The sequence below is a fragment of the Sinocyclocheilus rhinocerous genome, unplaced genomic scaffold (assembly GCF_001515625.1).
Source record: "Sinocyclocheilus rhinocerous isolate Xijiao unplaced genomic scaffold, SAMN03320098_v1.1 scaffold314, whole genome shotgun sequence".
Classification (NCBI taxonomy): Eukaryota; Metazoa; Chordata; class Actinopteri; order Cypriniformes; family Cyprinidae; genus Sinocyclocheilus; species Sinocyclocheilus rhinocerous.
The window spans coordinates 1931328-1948307 of NW_015630021.1; the positions used below are offsets into that span (position 1 = coordinate 1931328).

Sequence of the window (16980 nt, forward strand, 5' to 3'; positions counted from 1 at the left end):
TTCCCGCCTCTTTGCCCATTTTCGATTATCCGGGAGTGACGCGCTGCCAAGATGGCGACGGCTGGCTCCGCCTACTTTAGGCTTCAAAACGCTCGTCGGAAGTCTACGGGTTACGTCACGGACACTACGTCCATGTTTTTATACAGTCTATGAAAATAAACCGTGAAACTTTGACCAATGACACTTATTTCAAGACATGTAAAGCATTTTGGCTCGTTTATGTGGGCCGTCCCAAGCATGGTTGCAATGTGTTTATTGTCAAACTCCAAAATCAGATTATTTTTAATTCTTAAAAAACGCCATTATTTTATTTGAAATAAATAATTATTTTATTTTGACAAAATATTTTTACCATTGAGGCAAAATGGTTGCTGGAATCTTCATGCCGCTCTCAGACAGACTATTTACGAGGCCAGAACGACAGGCGCCCACCGAGCAATATGAAAGTGATATGAGCTATGGGCTCCCTAAAGTCTAAAGGAGTGTGAGGAAAACTTTTGCCTTTAAGAGGACAAATAGTAAATCAATCCTTAATAAAATAAAATAATATAAATTACCATGCAATCCCTGCAATTAAGACTTCAAAAGACTTTAGTTTCTTTTATATGTGCTTGTCTTTGAAGTGATTTTAAATAACTTTAAAGACAACGTTTTTTGAAGAACTGTAAAGGTCTTTCATGGCATCTTGTTTCAGTTATAAACAGCACAAAGAGGTCATAGGTCGTGGCACAGGATGCAGCCTAAGCCCCTCTCACAGTATAAGGACAGCTGCTCAACTCTATACTGCCACCTCCTGTTCATATATTTCTACAAAAACTTTATATTTAAAGTTAGCACAAACCTTTAATTCATAAATTATCATGGGGCTGAGATGCATTTACAGTCAGGGGCAGTGCACTATTTTAAAACAAACCATTCATCTTTTGCTCCAGAAGTTTCCTTTCCCAGGCAGATAAATGACACAGAATAAGTAGGAGATCTGAGACCAATTAACGTCCATTCATTTTTTCCCCTCTCTCTCCTTTTGAAATGGGCAAGAAACATGCTGGCTTCTGTAGTCTTGACGATCACACTAAGATGTTGCCAACTCAGTCTTACCAAAAACTGTATTTCCAGCTTTAGCACAGTCTGCTGAGTGAAATAAAGACAAACGGGGTAAGAGAGACGAAAAGGGAAACGCTGTCGTCCTCTAAGTGATTTCAGTTTAGTAAATCAGAGTAACTGCTTTAAACAAGCTATAATGGAGATTGATGATGGTAGATCATACATGGAGGATTTGATCCAAAAGGGCCAAGGTAGGCAACATTTGATTTGCATATTTAAAGGGACACTATAATTTTAAACGCCCATTTTGTCTGATTCTGAAACTTGCTCCAATGTCATTTAATTATGTTGACATAGTACTGCATAATTTGACTGTGAGTATTTATCTCTTGAGCTAAACACATCTCACTTGCTTTATTGCAGTTTTCATTGACACACATCTGCATGCTAATGTTTTTTTTCCTTGTTAGATGTCCTAAAGGGCATTTCTTGAAGAGTAGACGTGGAGTTTCCTAATTGGTTGGTACCTGGTGTTAATAATCTACTTAAAAGGCTACCCAAATCCAATAGGTTGTTAGTGATTTTACCACCATTTCCATCTGTATTCCTTTTATTCTCAAGGCTAATATTATTGGTGCACCCACTCCTCCCTTAAGAATTTGAAAACAGAGAGTTTACTGCATTAATTTTTTACATTTCTCAAACCCCAGCAGACTTGAATTGCAGTTGTTTGGCAGTCCAGTTTTGCAAACCCATTATTTGAGGTTCCCATTTATTTTCTAATTCTAGCAGTTTTAGGGACAGCCCACTGCTTTATGACTTCAGAGGCATTACACAATGAGATCTTTGTTATATATGCGGGTGTGCACCATAGTCTTTTTTCAACATACATCTAAAAAAAGTTAGAAAATAAGTCAGTTTGCTATGTTTATACAGTTAAGTGTATAATAAACTTTACCACTGTTCCAGGGATGCAGTTTCCACAGCGGAAAACATTTGGACTGAATAAAACCCGATGCCCTTTCTCTCTTTTTTTCTCTCATTCTCCCTCCCTGTTTCCTTCCATGTTCTCCCCCCTTTTCTGACTGCTGTACGCCCCTCTGGATTTGATCAGCATACAATGTCTTGAGGTCAGATGTGCTACATTAGCAGTTGGTGTCAGTATTTTGCTTGAGATCGATAGAAGGGCCAATTTTGTTCGGCATGAACCTCTGCTGCTGTTGCTGCCGATCTCAACCCGATGGTAGGTTGGAACTGAAGACCTTTTCTTGTTATTTTTGTGGGCTATATTAGAAGTGCATATACATTGAAGCTGTATGGGCATTGACTTGGACCCTTGTTTAGGGGGCTTTGCTGAAGCACAAGGGCTCCTTTATGTCTGATATTTAATTTGTATTGAATATACAATCTACTATTCCTAATATTGCTACTTTTGTGTTCATAGCAATTTACTGTTATTGTTGATTTTTAAAAGCTTAAACTAAGTGTATAATGCTTCATTCTGAATTTCAATAATTCCTGTTTTTTATTCAGTTCTGCTTGTGAGCTGCTCCATCTCTACTGAGTATCTCACCTGCCATCTATCTTGTGCAATAGAAATGGATGGCAGGTGAAACTGTACCACACTTAAAGGAAGTGAAGTCAGTGTGTGGCCTGTAGAGGACGCCATTGCGGTTCTATCTGTCAGCAGTATCCAGATCAGCCCCGTAAACTTGCATAGACAGACAGGGGTGTGTCTGTCTGTCTATCTATCTCACCTGCCATTATTTTATTCTCCGTAACCTGGAGGTTTATTCCTGGTATGCTGTGTATGTATGTGTGTGTGTGTGTGTGTGTTTTGGCGTGTAAGTTTTTACAACCAGTGAGTGATCGTTTCTTAGGGTTGTTGCATAGCTACATACCTGACCTGGATTCTCTTCTACTTTTAAACTCTTTCGTCGTCTCGTCTATGCATAGCATGAGTCCCGTTTAATGTGTCGCCGGCTCTATTTGCGGCATCGTTATTCGGTAGTGTTTAACTACCCTCCCTGCTGCTTGGTCACATGGCCATAGATCATCAAGATGGTCATTGTTACTGTTTTAAAACAGAGGTGCTTGTGACAGTTTCTTTTTAATGTCATTACTTTGTTCATTACTCCAGTCCTTTAATGTGATTATGCACAGTGTGGATGCGTGTCCGTGTTTTATGACTTTGGGTGTACCATGAGCAGTTTGTTTGGAAACAAACATTCTGGAATAAGATCCTTTAGCACACCACTTGCAGAAATACTAATTTACAGATAATAGCAGATAATTGTACTTTAGGTTCTTCATGTTCTCATGTTTTCAGTCCTTCATATTAGATTTGTTTGTCCAGCAAGAGCAATAGCTCTCTCCCTCCGTGGATAAAATAATATGTTGACTTTCTTTGTGGTAGGACATCTAATACATCTATCAGTCTGATTGGTATTTTGTTGCATTCCCGCTGTTTAGAAATGAAAGTCCATGTACGGGGGCCCTTTAATTGCGGGGGCGTCTAGAAAGTTCAGCACATGGCTGAAGCTGGAAAACATATGGAAGTCATTTTCTGCTGGAAGTAGAGTGCAGTTACATAATGAATGAGAGAAAATACAAGAAATATAATTCTAATAGTCCATATACAGTTATGAATTTGAACTAGACACAAGAAGACAAAATAGCTGGTCTTTGTTAATCCGGTACAAACAAAGTTTTTCTTATGTCATATTGCAGACCGAAAAAACTTGGGACAAGATGTTATGTAATAGTATGGAAGATACAGACTCTCTATAACTCTTATCAGCTGTTGAGGGCAAATGAATGTGTGTGCACACTCCCAAAAACAAACCTCACTCATGTATTATTAACTTGAGATGGAGACTCAAGCCTGAGTAGACAGGAAAAAAAGCTCCTACAATGGATTATTAGAGAACAACTGTAGATGCCATGCAGAAACATGATCTCTTCTGAATCATAAGACTGCAGAGAACAAACTGGAGTGAGTGAGCATGCTTAAACGGAGCGCAAAAACAAAAAAATATGCAGGAATTGAGCTATTGGTTAAGGCGAGAGTGGTTGTGAAAGGAGGGCGGGAGATGGAGGAAGCTCGAACGCTTTTACCAACGCACTGAGTCACGGGCTGAGAGAGAGAGAGAGACGGAGAAAAAAAATAAAAAAGGACAGAAGGAGGAGGGGGGGCAGCTGTCATTTAGAGCGCTTGTATTTCGAGAAACTATTTTGCTGGGTACATTTAAAGCCCCCCAGCCTCCTCCCCCCTCCTATGTAGCCTCCCTCACCTTTCACCTCAAGTCTTGCTCCAGTGAGCGGAGCTCACAAACTCGATCCCAGGCCAGATGCCGGCAAACCCTTCTGGAACTGTGTTCCCAACCCTGGTGGTTTTGGGGCATGTGGCAACCTTGATAGCCGTGTGGAGATGGATGCAGCGAAGAAAGCAAGTCAGCGAAGGTAAGATGGAAAAAAAATTGAGACGGTTAAAGCTAGAAAAAGTCTTGTATCAGTGTTCTGATAGTATCGTGCTCTTGCTCTTTCTGTACACATGTGCAGCACACTGAAACTGCGGGGTTAACCCTTTACGTTCAGGACAGTGCATGATGACGTTGTGACTTGTGATGGGTTGCAGATGCACACTGTTGCCTGTGGCGAAAAGCTCACTCATTTGAAGCACTCTGTTTGGGTTTGATTTACAATTCTGCAAGGCATTTGTAGTATAACCTGTATTTTGTTCTGTGCTTTAAGCACTTTTTACTTGACGTAATGCGTTGTCATTATTAATGTCAATGTCTTACTACAGCTTGAAAAAAGATGTACAGAGTTTTTTCTCATATATTCAGGAGTGTCTTGCTGGTATGTCGAGAATGCAAATGGTTATTCTTAGTGTCTAGAAGAAGCCACCTGGTTTCAGTTGTGCTTACAGGGTTAGCCTAAGGCATTGTACTGTAAGACATGCTGAAAAGCTTTTATCATCTAGTCATCTTGTGAGGGTTGCAGGGACATATTTCAAAAGGTATGAAGGCAAAAACCCACCCCCTAAACCTAACCTTCAAACCTGCCCATTATCTGGCAGTCTATTTAAATAGATAGAGGTGTGGAAAGGTGACCAGTATCCAGGGGCGTGTCCTTGGATAATGTCACTTCAAACAATAGTCCTGGAACCCTTTTCTACCAACAGTAAATACTGACTTAAAAACCATAATTTACATAATGTGTGTTTATTTGTGCTGTTGAATGACATATTATTTGCATAATAACAAAAAGTTCTAATAATGTCGCTGTCTCACGTTATCGAGAACAAAACATTCTCAGACGACCTTGCTTTTGATGGTGTGTTGTTTTCATTGGCACCGTTTTTGAAATCCCTCCCTGTTTTGTTCAGCAAAGGAAGTGAATTTAATCCTTTATTCAATTTATTTAAAAGAGATGGCAAACATAGCACATATGAACCCGCAATTATACACATAAGTGATGTTTCAGTGAGTCTAAAATTATTTCAAATAATGTGGATACAAGTGGAATGACGAACGCACGCTATTTTTTTGCAGACGTAAAACAGATGAATCGTTCTTTGATGGAATAGTTTAATTGCGTGTCACATTTTCAGCATAATTCACTATTGTTCTGTTGTTAATCTGTCCATCGGGACTGGGTGTGGCCCTTGGGCGTTATATGTACTCGGGGCTCGTTTGACTGGTAAATGAGGGTTGTTGTGCTGGAGGACAGGTTGCGTTGCATTGAGACACCTGGGCAGCGATCACTAGCTTGCATGTTCCTGTGGTCTCGTAAACCTGAAACTCTAGTTTGTGTTGTGCAGTGAATTTTTTAGTGCTAGATGCTCATTGATTAAAATACATGATCTTATGAGTTGTTTCTCTGTCCATAATAGAGATATTACTGTAGCTATTTTTGTAGTATTTTATACTACTGTTCAAAAGTTTGGGGATAGAAATGAATAATTTTATTCAGCAAGGAAGTATTAATTAATCAAAAGTGACAGTAAAGATATGTATAATGTTAAAAAAAATATTTATATTTGAAATAAATGCTGTTCGTTTAAACTTTCTATTAATCAAAGAATCCTAAAAAAAGTCACAGTTCCACAGAAATATTAAGCAGCACAACTGTTTTCAACATCAATTATAAGCGATAAACTTTAGCGCCAAATCTGCATATTATAAATATTTCTGAAGGATCATTTTACACTGAAGATTGGAGTAATGACTGCTGAAAATTTAGCTTTGCCATCACAGGAATAAATTACATTTAAAAATATATTAAAATAGAAAACTGCTATTTTAAATTGTAATAATATTTCACAATATTAGTGTTTTTACTTGTTAATCAAATAAATTCATCCTTTAGAGACTTCACAAACATCACAAAATCTTACCAGTTTCAAATGTTTCAAATGGATGTACACGTTTAAGCTATAAACCCCATGATGTACTTTCCCTTTTCTGGGTGTAGTGACTTGGGGTTGTATGAGGTGAACTGTGGTGACTGTGCCAGCGGTTGCTCTTCACTTCAGAAGCAGGTGATAAGGATTACACAAAAGGTTGTGTCAGTTTTAAGAGACTCATTCGCGTGCCAGTTGAAACTAGGTTGCATGTGGTCTCTTTCATCTCTGAAGGTCGTTCTGTTGCAGTGCATATAGGGCATCGACCATAGTAAATGGTAGCTGTGTAAGGTTGCCTTTGAATGTCAGCCGGTTGTGGCAAGTTTAAGGAAGGTTATATTATGAATTCACCATAGCCAGTTTAAATTAAGAACACTCTTCCTCTGCAGCGCACATGGTGCCACCACAGTTTTACTTTCTGTGAGTGATGTGTGTATCCTGGATACGACCAAAACACCCGCGCTTATACCAGTGAGTTACATGAAGATCTTGACTCTGGGCTTTCAGACACGTCAGCCATTAGATGTGTGCTCAAATGATCCCTGAGCAAATATCACAGCGCATATCCTTAGCTAGATAATAATACTTGTCCAGTTAATATCATTTTGAATAATTTTTCTGTTTTCTTTAATGACTTCCATTTAAACAAATATATTTAGACTTTTTTTCAATGAAAAAGTGCTCATCTTTTTTGCAAAAGTTTAAAAACTGGCCATGATTTTAAAACTTTGCACACATTATAGTGAAAGTTAAATCTTTCTCTTAACAATAAAAAAAAAAGGAAAAGTTATGTATAAAATTGTATTTAAAAGTTAATTAACTATTATTCCAGGACATTAGATAATTGGTTTAACATGGCTGAAACATAATTTGAAGGGGTGATTTTAAAATTTAAAGTAGGCAAGAGTGTCCCATATTGTGGAATTACTTTTGTACATTTGATAGACCTGGTCATAAGGTAGAGATCGTGCAGGCTTATTTTATTATAAAAACAGTGCTTCTTTTTTGTACCAAGTAAGCCTTTGGGAAGGAGTTGACCTTTTCATGATGCCCAGTGTTGTGTTCCCATTGACCACACCCAGCTAATATATTTAGTTATTATATAGAATATTTCCCTTATCTTCACAAATATCTTTCAATGCGACACATATTGTTCAGTTACCCATGAACTCTGATGATTAGATAAGTTCTTCTGAAGATAAGCAACATATTTTGTTTGTCAAACAGCCAGTATGAAGCAGTTAGAAAAGCATCCAGAAACTGTATAGACTTTCATATAGCTTAAATAGATCGGTATGAAACGGGTTTCCTTTTTTGAACACTTTTTGAAGTTTTTTGGCTTATCAATGCCTACCTTATGTTGCATATCCATCCCAATGCGAGACAGATTAAAGATTTAGCGTGTAGTCGTGTACTCCACTTTTAAATTTTTTTTTAGGTGGAATAACAAGTCTATGGGATATAAAAACTGAGCATAATGTATTTTTCTCTGTAAGGCTGTACTATATTGCTGTGCGAATTCTTGATGTAAAAGTGGAGCTTTTCGTACACAAGACCACAGAAGCTCATATTTCCTGTGTTGCAGATGTAATGTGGTACAGAGCGAGTGAGTCAGATTTTCTAAATGAGTCAACTATGAAGAATTCCTTCAAATGAAGCTCCTATGTTGAATGAGTCACAAACATCACAATATTTACTGTCGTCTTTGTGATTCTGAAGGCTTTTGGTTTGAGTCAAAGTCCGTTTTGTTACCCACCCCATTTATGTGGATTCATTATATGCATGAATTACATCGTTCATTCTCATTGGCTTTTAAAGTCAAGTATTTGTATACCAGTAGCTCTTCACAATAAGTAGATTTAAAGACAATAGTATCTCCAGTGAGGATGCCAGAGGCTGGGAAAGAAGAAATTCCCTAAGGTGAGATAGTTCTTTTGTGAGCCCTCATGAAGAAAAAAAATGCATTGTGAATGCTGTGAGTTGGAAGTGTAGATCTGAATTCACCTTTCTATTGAACATGAGGTCATCTCACAACCGCATTGCCAGCTCAACATGTCCCACCTGACACTGCCTTTGTTTGCATACCTATTCAAATATTGAATTACCTGCACTGCAACAAAGTCTTGCACATCAAAACCACACTACTTCCCGTAGCTAAAACACATTTCGGTTTGAAAATCTTTACTAAACAAAAAACAGTAATAGTTGTGTGACGTGGCATGTGGCCAAGTATGGTGACCCATACTCGGAATTAGTGCTCTGCATTTATCCCATCCAAAGTGCACACACACAGCAGTGAACACACACACACCGTGAACACACACCCGGAGCAGTGGGCAGCCATTTTTTGCTGCGGCGCCCGGGGAGCAGTTGGGGGTTCAGTGCCTTGCTCAAGGGCACCTCAGTCGTGGTATTGAAGGTGGGAGAGAGTGCTGTACATTCACTCCCCCCACCTACAATCCCTGCCGGTACGAGACTCGAACCCGCAACCTTTGGGTTACGAGTCCGACTCTCTAACCATTAGGCCACGACTTCCCCTCAAAGGAAATGCGTTGGCCGGGAAACGAACCCGGGTCAACTGCTTGGAAGGCAGCTATGCTCACCACTATACCACCAACACAGGTAAATAGCAGCATTAGTTGAAGTTCTTCAGAATATTACCCCTTTTTATTGTCTTATTTTTTTCATTATGCAATGTTTCTCATATTTTTATTGCTGTTTTTGTGTCTGCTGTACAGCACTTTGCTTTTTAAACATGATTTATGATCAAATTAATTGACACTTGTTGCCTAACAACAATATATCACCATTGGAATTTCACAATGATGTTCAGGAGGGTCTTTCCATCAGTATTTATGGGAGCTGTGAGTTTCTTTTCACACTACCAAAATTGTCTTTTAGTGCCTCTAGCCAGGGCTGTAGCTATGGTATGCAGGGGCCCCTAGAATCATCACCTACACCTATACACCTATATCAAACTATATCTTACTGTCAACTATTTTAAAACTTTTTAAACAAAACACTATAAAATTTGTGATTATATTTGCAAACTGTAACAAAGTGACAATTTGTTGCTTTCCAGTCTGACCAAAAATCGCCCGAGAGGCGTACACTCTAAAAAAGCTTGGGTTAAATACAACCCAGTGCTGGGTAAAATAGGGACAAACCCAGCAATTGGGCTGTTTTGACCCAGCGGTTGGGTTAAATGTTTAACCCAACCTTCTGGGTAGTAACCCAACCGCTGGGTCAAAACAACCCAATTGCTGGGTTTGTCCCTATTTTACCCAGCATTTTTTAGAGTGTACTGTTGCTATGGTTACCGCTTCTGTGCAAGTTGGCAAAGTTAGCTTACATTTGTGGTTACGGAAACGATGTTTGAAGATCATGACAGAGTTTATAGGTTAAAACCAATAAAATAATTTTTTAACAGTGTAATTCGACGTCCAAAAATGAAAACAATCTATTTTGTGATAATCTTTATAGGAGTTTAACCTCCCAACTACTTGTGGAGGTGAAACTGCTTTAATGTGTTTCTAATTAGCTAAACAATCTTTTTCTCCTTTCACATGGCTTCAGAATGCGTTAAGCAATATCTGAGAAAAGACGTATAAATTCAAAATGTTTTAGAATAAAAAGAAAGAAAGAAAAACATCTTTGTCTTAATCCGTAACAGCGGCTAATAGCCCATAAGAGAGGAATCACGTTTCAATGGCAGTCCGGGAGAAGAGTCTGTCCCGCAGCTCGAGCAGCAGAGTGAGCGCAGCTTCAAACACATTGCGATGGGTTGGGCTAGTTATTGAGGTAAAGCTTTCACTGCTGTCCCAGTGAGACGCCCATTCGTTTTTCAGTCCCAAAACAAATGAATCCAAACGTGTGAGGCTGATACAGAGTTTGGGGAACTAAACTCAACCGCAGAGGGAGCGCAACAGTTTTTCCTCGGCAAACATCATGGCTGGCACTGGTGACATGTCCGCGGCAGCTGCGCCGTGTCTCGCTATATTCAGCCTGGATGTGATTTACGGACGCGGGAACTACATTCACGAGATGAGCTGCGGTGAAGTCGGACCGCATTTATACAGCCGGATGTGCTGCGCAGGTAGGTGCTGATGCGCGGAGGCACCGATTTTTGCCGTGTGTGATTCAGGCGAATAGGAGGAGTTCGATTGAGGGGGCGATAACTCCGTGTGAGCGCGCGCGTCGTATTTAGTTAAGTGGGGAGGGAGAGGGGTGTTGTAGAGTTAACCTGTTTTGTGCCAATTGTATAAACATTCATATGTCCCGTCATGTGTCTTTAAAGTTTATTTATTTATAGTTTGATGATATTCATAGTGAAAACAGTGTCAGGGTAGGCTAGTTGATATAACATTTAATAACAGGAGTGTCCTGCAGTTTAAAACATTTACGTAACAACTTTAAACGTTCCTTCTAACATTTCCTTTTATAATTATTAATTGTATCATTGTGTCTCCGAATATATAGCCTATTGAATATTACAGCGGCATCACACAAGCAATAGTGTTTCACATGTGCGCGTTCTGCAATCACTGCACTCCAGAGCCACTCCATTTTTTCACTTTTCGCATGTGAGAGAACCCCATTTGGAGCGAGACGAAACAACTATTTTAAATAGTAGTAGTAATATAGCCTACTAGTATGTTACTCTGAGCTCAGCCAGTCAGAGGACCAGAACGAACTAACATATTTATTTAAAGAACATAAAATATATGCTTTAATATATATATATTTTTTTATATAAACATTTTAAATTAATACATTAATGCTAAAAATGTAATTTACTGTATTTTTTTCCCATTTCTCACAAGTCTAACTGGCTGTTGGAGGAGTGGTCGTTGTTTTTGTCCAGACGACATTTTTGTCTAACAAATCAATCCCATTTGAATATATATATGATATATATAATTTTATAAAAATTTATGTAATTATTAATGTAATTAGCAATATTACTAATAACATCATTTTTGTTTGTATTATTAATTTAATTAAAATTACATTTTATTTTATCTTTTTGTTTACATGTTGCAGATCGGGATATTATCTGGTGCATAATGGTAATAGGTTATGGCCAATGAAAAACTTCCACTTGCACACAACAAAATTAAGTTGTGATCAAATATTCAAGCAGATTACCACATTTTAATTAATTGAAAAAGAATATATATTTTTTCCATTTATTAGAGTTGTATTTACTCAGAGATGTTCTTTAGGATAGATATGCATGAATAGCTCAAGTAATCATTGTACTGTTTGCCCTAAAGACACTTCAGAGAAAGTCAAATTTCAATGTCTGCAGAATCTGGCACCGTTTGTAAAACCATCAAAATTTTGCACTCTGTGCCCTTTTCCTCTTTACGTCTTCACAGCACACACATAAGCTGAAGGATTTGCCTTGTGTGATTGGTGTGTTTGTATGAAGGATTAAATGAGTATCTGGTCTGTGTTTTGTTATAGTGCTCTTAGTACTTAACTTAAGATGCCTGAAGTCAAATACATTTGGTACCTGTTCATACATGTTTCTTACTCCTGAGATATTGTCTGACTTACATAAGGACTAAGGAATTAATCCGAGGACAAATTCCTTTCAAATGGCTCTAAAATACTTTTATTAAAAAAGGTTAAAAGGTCAAAAGGTTTCCTGAATGTTTAGTAGTTATCTAATGTATAAAGGCCATGTCAAGTCAAGTCAAGTCACCTTTATTTATATAGCGCTTTTAACAATACAGATTGTGTCAAAGCAACTGAACAGCATTAATTAGGAAAATAGTGTGTCAATAATGCAAAATGACAATAGTAAACACTAATTTTTCAGTTAAAGGCAGTTCATCGTTGAATTCAGTGATGTCATCATCCAGCTAAGTTCAGTTTAAATAGTATCTTTGCAATCAAGTCAACGATATCGCTGGAAATAAAGTGTCCCCAACTAAGCAAGCCAGAGCCGACAGCGGCAAGGAACCCCATGTAAGGCAAGGTAAAATATTTTACGGTTTTAAGTTTTAGTAATTGTATTATAAATATGTATCTTACATTTTATTGATCTCTAACTACATTTTCATATATTCATTACACTGATACAATTCTAATTCTCACAAACCTTAAATATACAGTAATAATTTTTGGTTTATTTCAAGTGGAACACAAGAAAAATAAGGACAACTTGAGATTCAGTTCAGTGAGTCAGATGTCAGTTTAGTAAAAACCTCTGACAGACAGTGAGTTCATTCATCAAAATGAATCAGGCAGATAACTTGGAAGTTTGTGAATGATTCATTAAAAGATCTGACTCTTAAGATTTTAATCAGACTGCGTGGATCTCATTGTTTGTTCCTGTGTGCAGATATGATGTTTTATTAACAAAGTTCGGGAGGAGCACGTTCAGATAATTAACCCGGCCAATTCATCATCAGCAATTACACCATCTATCCTATCAGCTCGAGAGAGAACTTCTAAAAATAGCCCAAGCCATCTTACCTTCATTCTCTCTACAGTATTCCAGCATCCCTCCACCACCCCGACTCCTCACCATCGGCCCGTTCCTACCCCAGCACTTGGGGGGAGCGCTCGGGGTCCGGGCCAAATGCCGAGCTCGGACCCCTCTCCCCGGACAGTGGGAGTACCCCGGGTTCGGGAGGAATTACCGAGCTCGGAGCCCTCTCCCCGGACAGCACGCCAAATACGCATAACCTTTACTCTGTTTATTATATGTAAGTGTGAACTCGTGAACTGGTGTTATTTATATAGTCTTTGCAATATGTTGCATTTCGTATTTTTTCTCAACTGATTTTCATTGCGCAGCTGTAAACAGAATAAAACACTGCTAGTGGCTCTTGCTAGCGCTGTCTCCAATCAGCATTGCTCCAAGGCAGATATGTGACAGCAGCAGGTCTTCCAGCTCAAGCCCAAACAGGCTGCGGCCCCGAGCTGCAATGCAAAGAATCCTCCATTCCTACCTGCGATCCGCTTGCCATCCTTTCCAAGATAGATAGAGAGAGATGGATTGTCTCTGAGGTTAGGGAGCTCCAGTCACACCTGTGCACTCAGGAATACTATGACTCCTCTCACTCCTTCCAGTGGTCTCCAATATTCACGTGCACACACTTCAAAGAGACTATTATTCATATCGCTTGTCATTTTGTGCATCTGATAAAAGGGTCTGTTGTTTGGGGCAAGAGAGACAGAGAGAGATGCATTTACTGCAAGCACACATGCACAGGGGTTCTCTTGTGTTCAGCCGCATTTTTGTCTGTCTAGGGTGACTTTGGCAGAACTTCATGAAATAATGTCTTTGTTGTGTATGTCTACATCAATCAAAGAACAGCAGCAACTCCTGACACTGAAAATCTGAACCTCCTACTTGAGACTACAAGAGCCTTTCTGTGTGACTCCTGAAATTGGTCACATTTTCCCTTATGAGTGGGATTTCCCGGTTGGTGGAACACCAAATCCCTTCTCCCACCCCAAACAGATGGAATACCCAGATGGAAACAGACCCTCGTTTTGATATTTTCCCGTGGTGCTTTAGATGGTGACTCATTTCCGTTGCATGCTACCAAATTAGCTTGTACAGTAAAACAAGTTGCTCATTCTATGTAAAGTCTTCATCCTAACCTAAAGTTGGTAGGGTTCTATTCCTACTCTGTCACACAGAGTAGCTCTGCCCATAATGCAATGTTATTAGTTAAAAATTCTGCATATTTAACCTCAAATATGTTCTGATTGGCGGCAATTTGGTCACTTTGTGGTGACATTTTGCTTTCAGTGTGGATAGATGAATTACTTAGGACACATGTTACTGTTAGTGTGGTTTGTGCCGTGTTCAGACTTATTTTCGGTGGTCACATTCCCAGGGCAGCTGCTTCCCTTGTTATAAGGTATTTGCAGATGTGAGTTGCGGTAACAGTTAACCATTTTCAAAGTATGCAAGAAATGTGTGGCTTTTGTGCTTCTGAGTAGAAGTAATACTGATATTTTAAAAAGAACAATAAATAATATGAGATTTTCTGTTGTGGTTTTCATTTTGTACTGACTTTCTCATTGTTCACGTACACCGTCAACATGTGGTCTGCCACAATGTGTGTTTTTGTGTGTGTGTGTGTGCGTTTTCACACTGTTTCCAACCATAAAATTAGAGAACCCCCTTCAAAATGAGAGCTGCCTTTGAATTTATAGCCTAAAGACAGGTATTTATCAAGAAGTGTGAAAAAAGAAGGACGAGGTAGTCAGAGAGGGGAACAGAACTGGAGGGGAAGAAAAGGGAGGGCGAAAAGAGCTAGCTTGGAACACACCCACTTGCCTGCATGGATCTTCTCTTTTGCTTTCTGAAACGGCAGAACGGGTGAAAAGAAACGGTTCAGGTGGTTTAAACAGATCGGTCGAAAGTGTACAACTGTGGTTTTGCAGCAAGAACAGAAGTACAGGAATGGCTGTATATCAAGGTTACAGAACGTACTCCACTGACAGTGTCGGCAGTGACGTTGTCTTCACAGATGAAGGTCATTACCAGGGGATGCTGAGGGCCATGGATGAAAGAAAAGGTACAGCGGAAATTCTCAGTTTGAATACTTAATATTAGCTATTAGACATTAAATCTATTTTTGATATCCTATTTAATCTTTCTACAATATTTCTTGATAAGTTCTTTAGTATGATGTAAAATATGCATTATTAATGTGTCATTTTTTTACATTTATGTTGCTTTATTATTATATTTTTTTGGCACATATTTGAGTCTTCTTTTGTTATGTTATGCAATCAGTTATGCAGTCAAGTTATCATTCTGCATCATAATTGACCCTCTCTGGACAGTTGAAATTAACTTGTAATCTTTCCAACCAATAATAAGAAGTGTAATATGTCAACTGGAAGTTTTGGGGCTTCAAAGGGAGGGGCCATTGCAAAGGCGGGTCCCAAATCTGGGTTGTGGTCCTGTGTGCACACGCATGGTATGTTGGAAAAGAAGTCATAGTTTGGGTACAGCACAGCTCAAACATGGTAAATGTTCTAGATTTTTAACTATAATTTACACTGACACATTACTTCATGCACTAAAACTCCATTCCCTCAAGCTACGCGTTCAGTTTTACGAGTGTCAAATTCAAGCTGCTGTGCAGAGGAATGCGCCTTCTCTCAGATCTTGTGTTTCTCTTTGTCAGACAATGAAAACCGTTGGTTCTGTGGCATGGAACATCCGCTAGGCTTTTATGGTGGCCCAAGATATACTGATAGGCGTTACCTTTTCATTATGAGGCTCTACAGGTCTGTTGATGTTTAGCTTGGAATTTTAAGTGCCCCTTTTATCCGGCCTTTGACCTGTGCAATGATTCAGGTAGTCTTAGAGCTGTTGTGAGATCAGCTTTCTGATAGAAATCATTACTTTGACTTAAAGCAGTGGTTCTCAAACCTCTCCATGAAGTTCCCCAAGCACTGCACATTTTGTATGTCTCCCTATATCTGACACACCCACTTCAGGTCTTGCAGTCTCCACTAATGAGCTGATGAGTTGAATCAGGTGTGATAGATGAGGGAGACATACAAAATGTGCAGGGCTGGGGGTACTCCAGGACAGGTTTGAGAAGACCAACAGATGCTCAATCTTGTCGTTTCATGTCTCCACATGCTTCTGAATTTTGTGTTATCAAAATGATAAGTGTGTTTATGCGTTTTATGCTGTTTGCTATGTAAAACTGCAATATAAGATTACCCAGTTTTTAGCTGACTAGATAAATGTTTGTTGTTTCGTAAAGGACTTCATACAATGAATCACTATCCTTTCACAGGAATTGGTTTTCGTGACAGCACGAGGTTTAAGAAACAGGAAGTGATGTGATGATGCCAGCTGGTGTGGCTGCCATGGCAACTGAAAGACAGAACAACAACATGCATCCAGTTCCCTGCAGTTGTTTTGTTACAGCTAGCTCTCCTGCATCTTATCTCAATGTTTTGATGAAATGGTGATGAAAACGGAACTTTGCAGGCCTTATCAAAAGTTTGAGATGTGTTATGTTTGCTGGTCATCATGATGAGGAGCTGATGTGCTTCCTGTGTTCTTCTCCAAGTGTCCTTTAACTACAGCTCCACTTGAATTCTCATGTGTTCTCTTTCATGCTAGCTCAAGTGAGTCATCATCACAAAGTCAGAATGGGACCTGAAAGAGGCATTTATACTAAATGACTTATATTAGTCATGAAGCATTTTACAAGATCATTGTGAAACCCACTAGGTTCAGTTGGTGGTACTTCTGGAACACTCTTTAGCACGCCTTTAAGCGAGTTTCCACATAAATGTTTGATGACATTGATAATGGTAATTCAAGATGAAGGTAAATGTGGAACATTTGAAAGCTTCTAAACAAATTGAGGATCAAATGCAACAGTAAAACTGTGCCAGTAAAAGAGTCAGTCATGTTTTTTTTTTTTTTTTTTCAGAAGATCATCTTTCTTTTATTGTCAGTATGGAATCTCTGGTTTAGTCACTAAGACCTGCAAATAACTGTACTCAAGTGAAGAAAATGGATG

General features: G+C 38.9%; 1 protein-coding gene and 1 non-coding gene across 5 annotated transcripts in view; one reads left to right on the forward strand and one right to left on the reverse strand.

Annotated features, from left to right (window-relative positions):
• LOC107739549 (plectin-like) overlaps positions 1–16980 on the forward strand; it is a 101274-nt gene that overhangs the window by 45239 nt on the left and 39055 nt on the right. Inside the window, exon 1 of one of the 4 annotated variants that reach the window (XM_016551699.1) lies at positions 14886–15000. The exons of the other annotated variants lie outside the window; for them this stretch is intronic. Within the exon in view, the coding sequence (XP_016407185.1) occupies positions 14886–15000 (115 nt within the window). Of the gene's footprint in view, positions 1–14885; positions 15001–16980 lie in introns of those variants that run through there. 4 annotated transcript variants of the gene reach the window in all.
• trnag-ucc (transfer RNA glycine (anticodon UCC)) lies at positions 9000–9071 on the reverse strand. Its single transcript has one exon. It is a non-coding gene; the product is annotated as a tRNA-Gly (tRNA).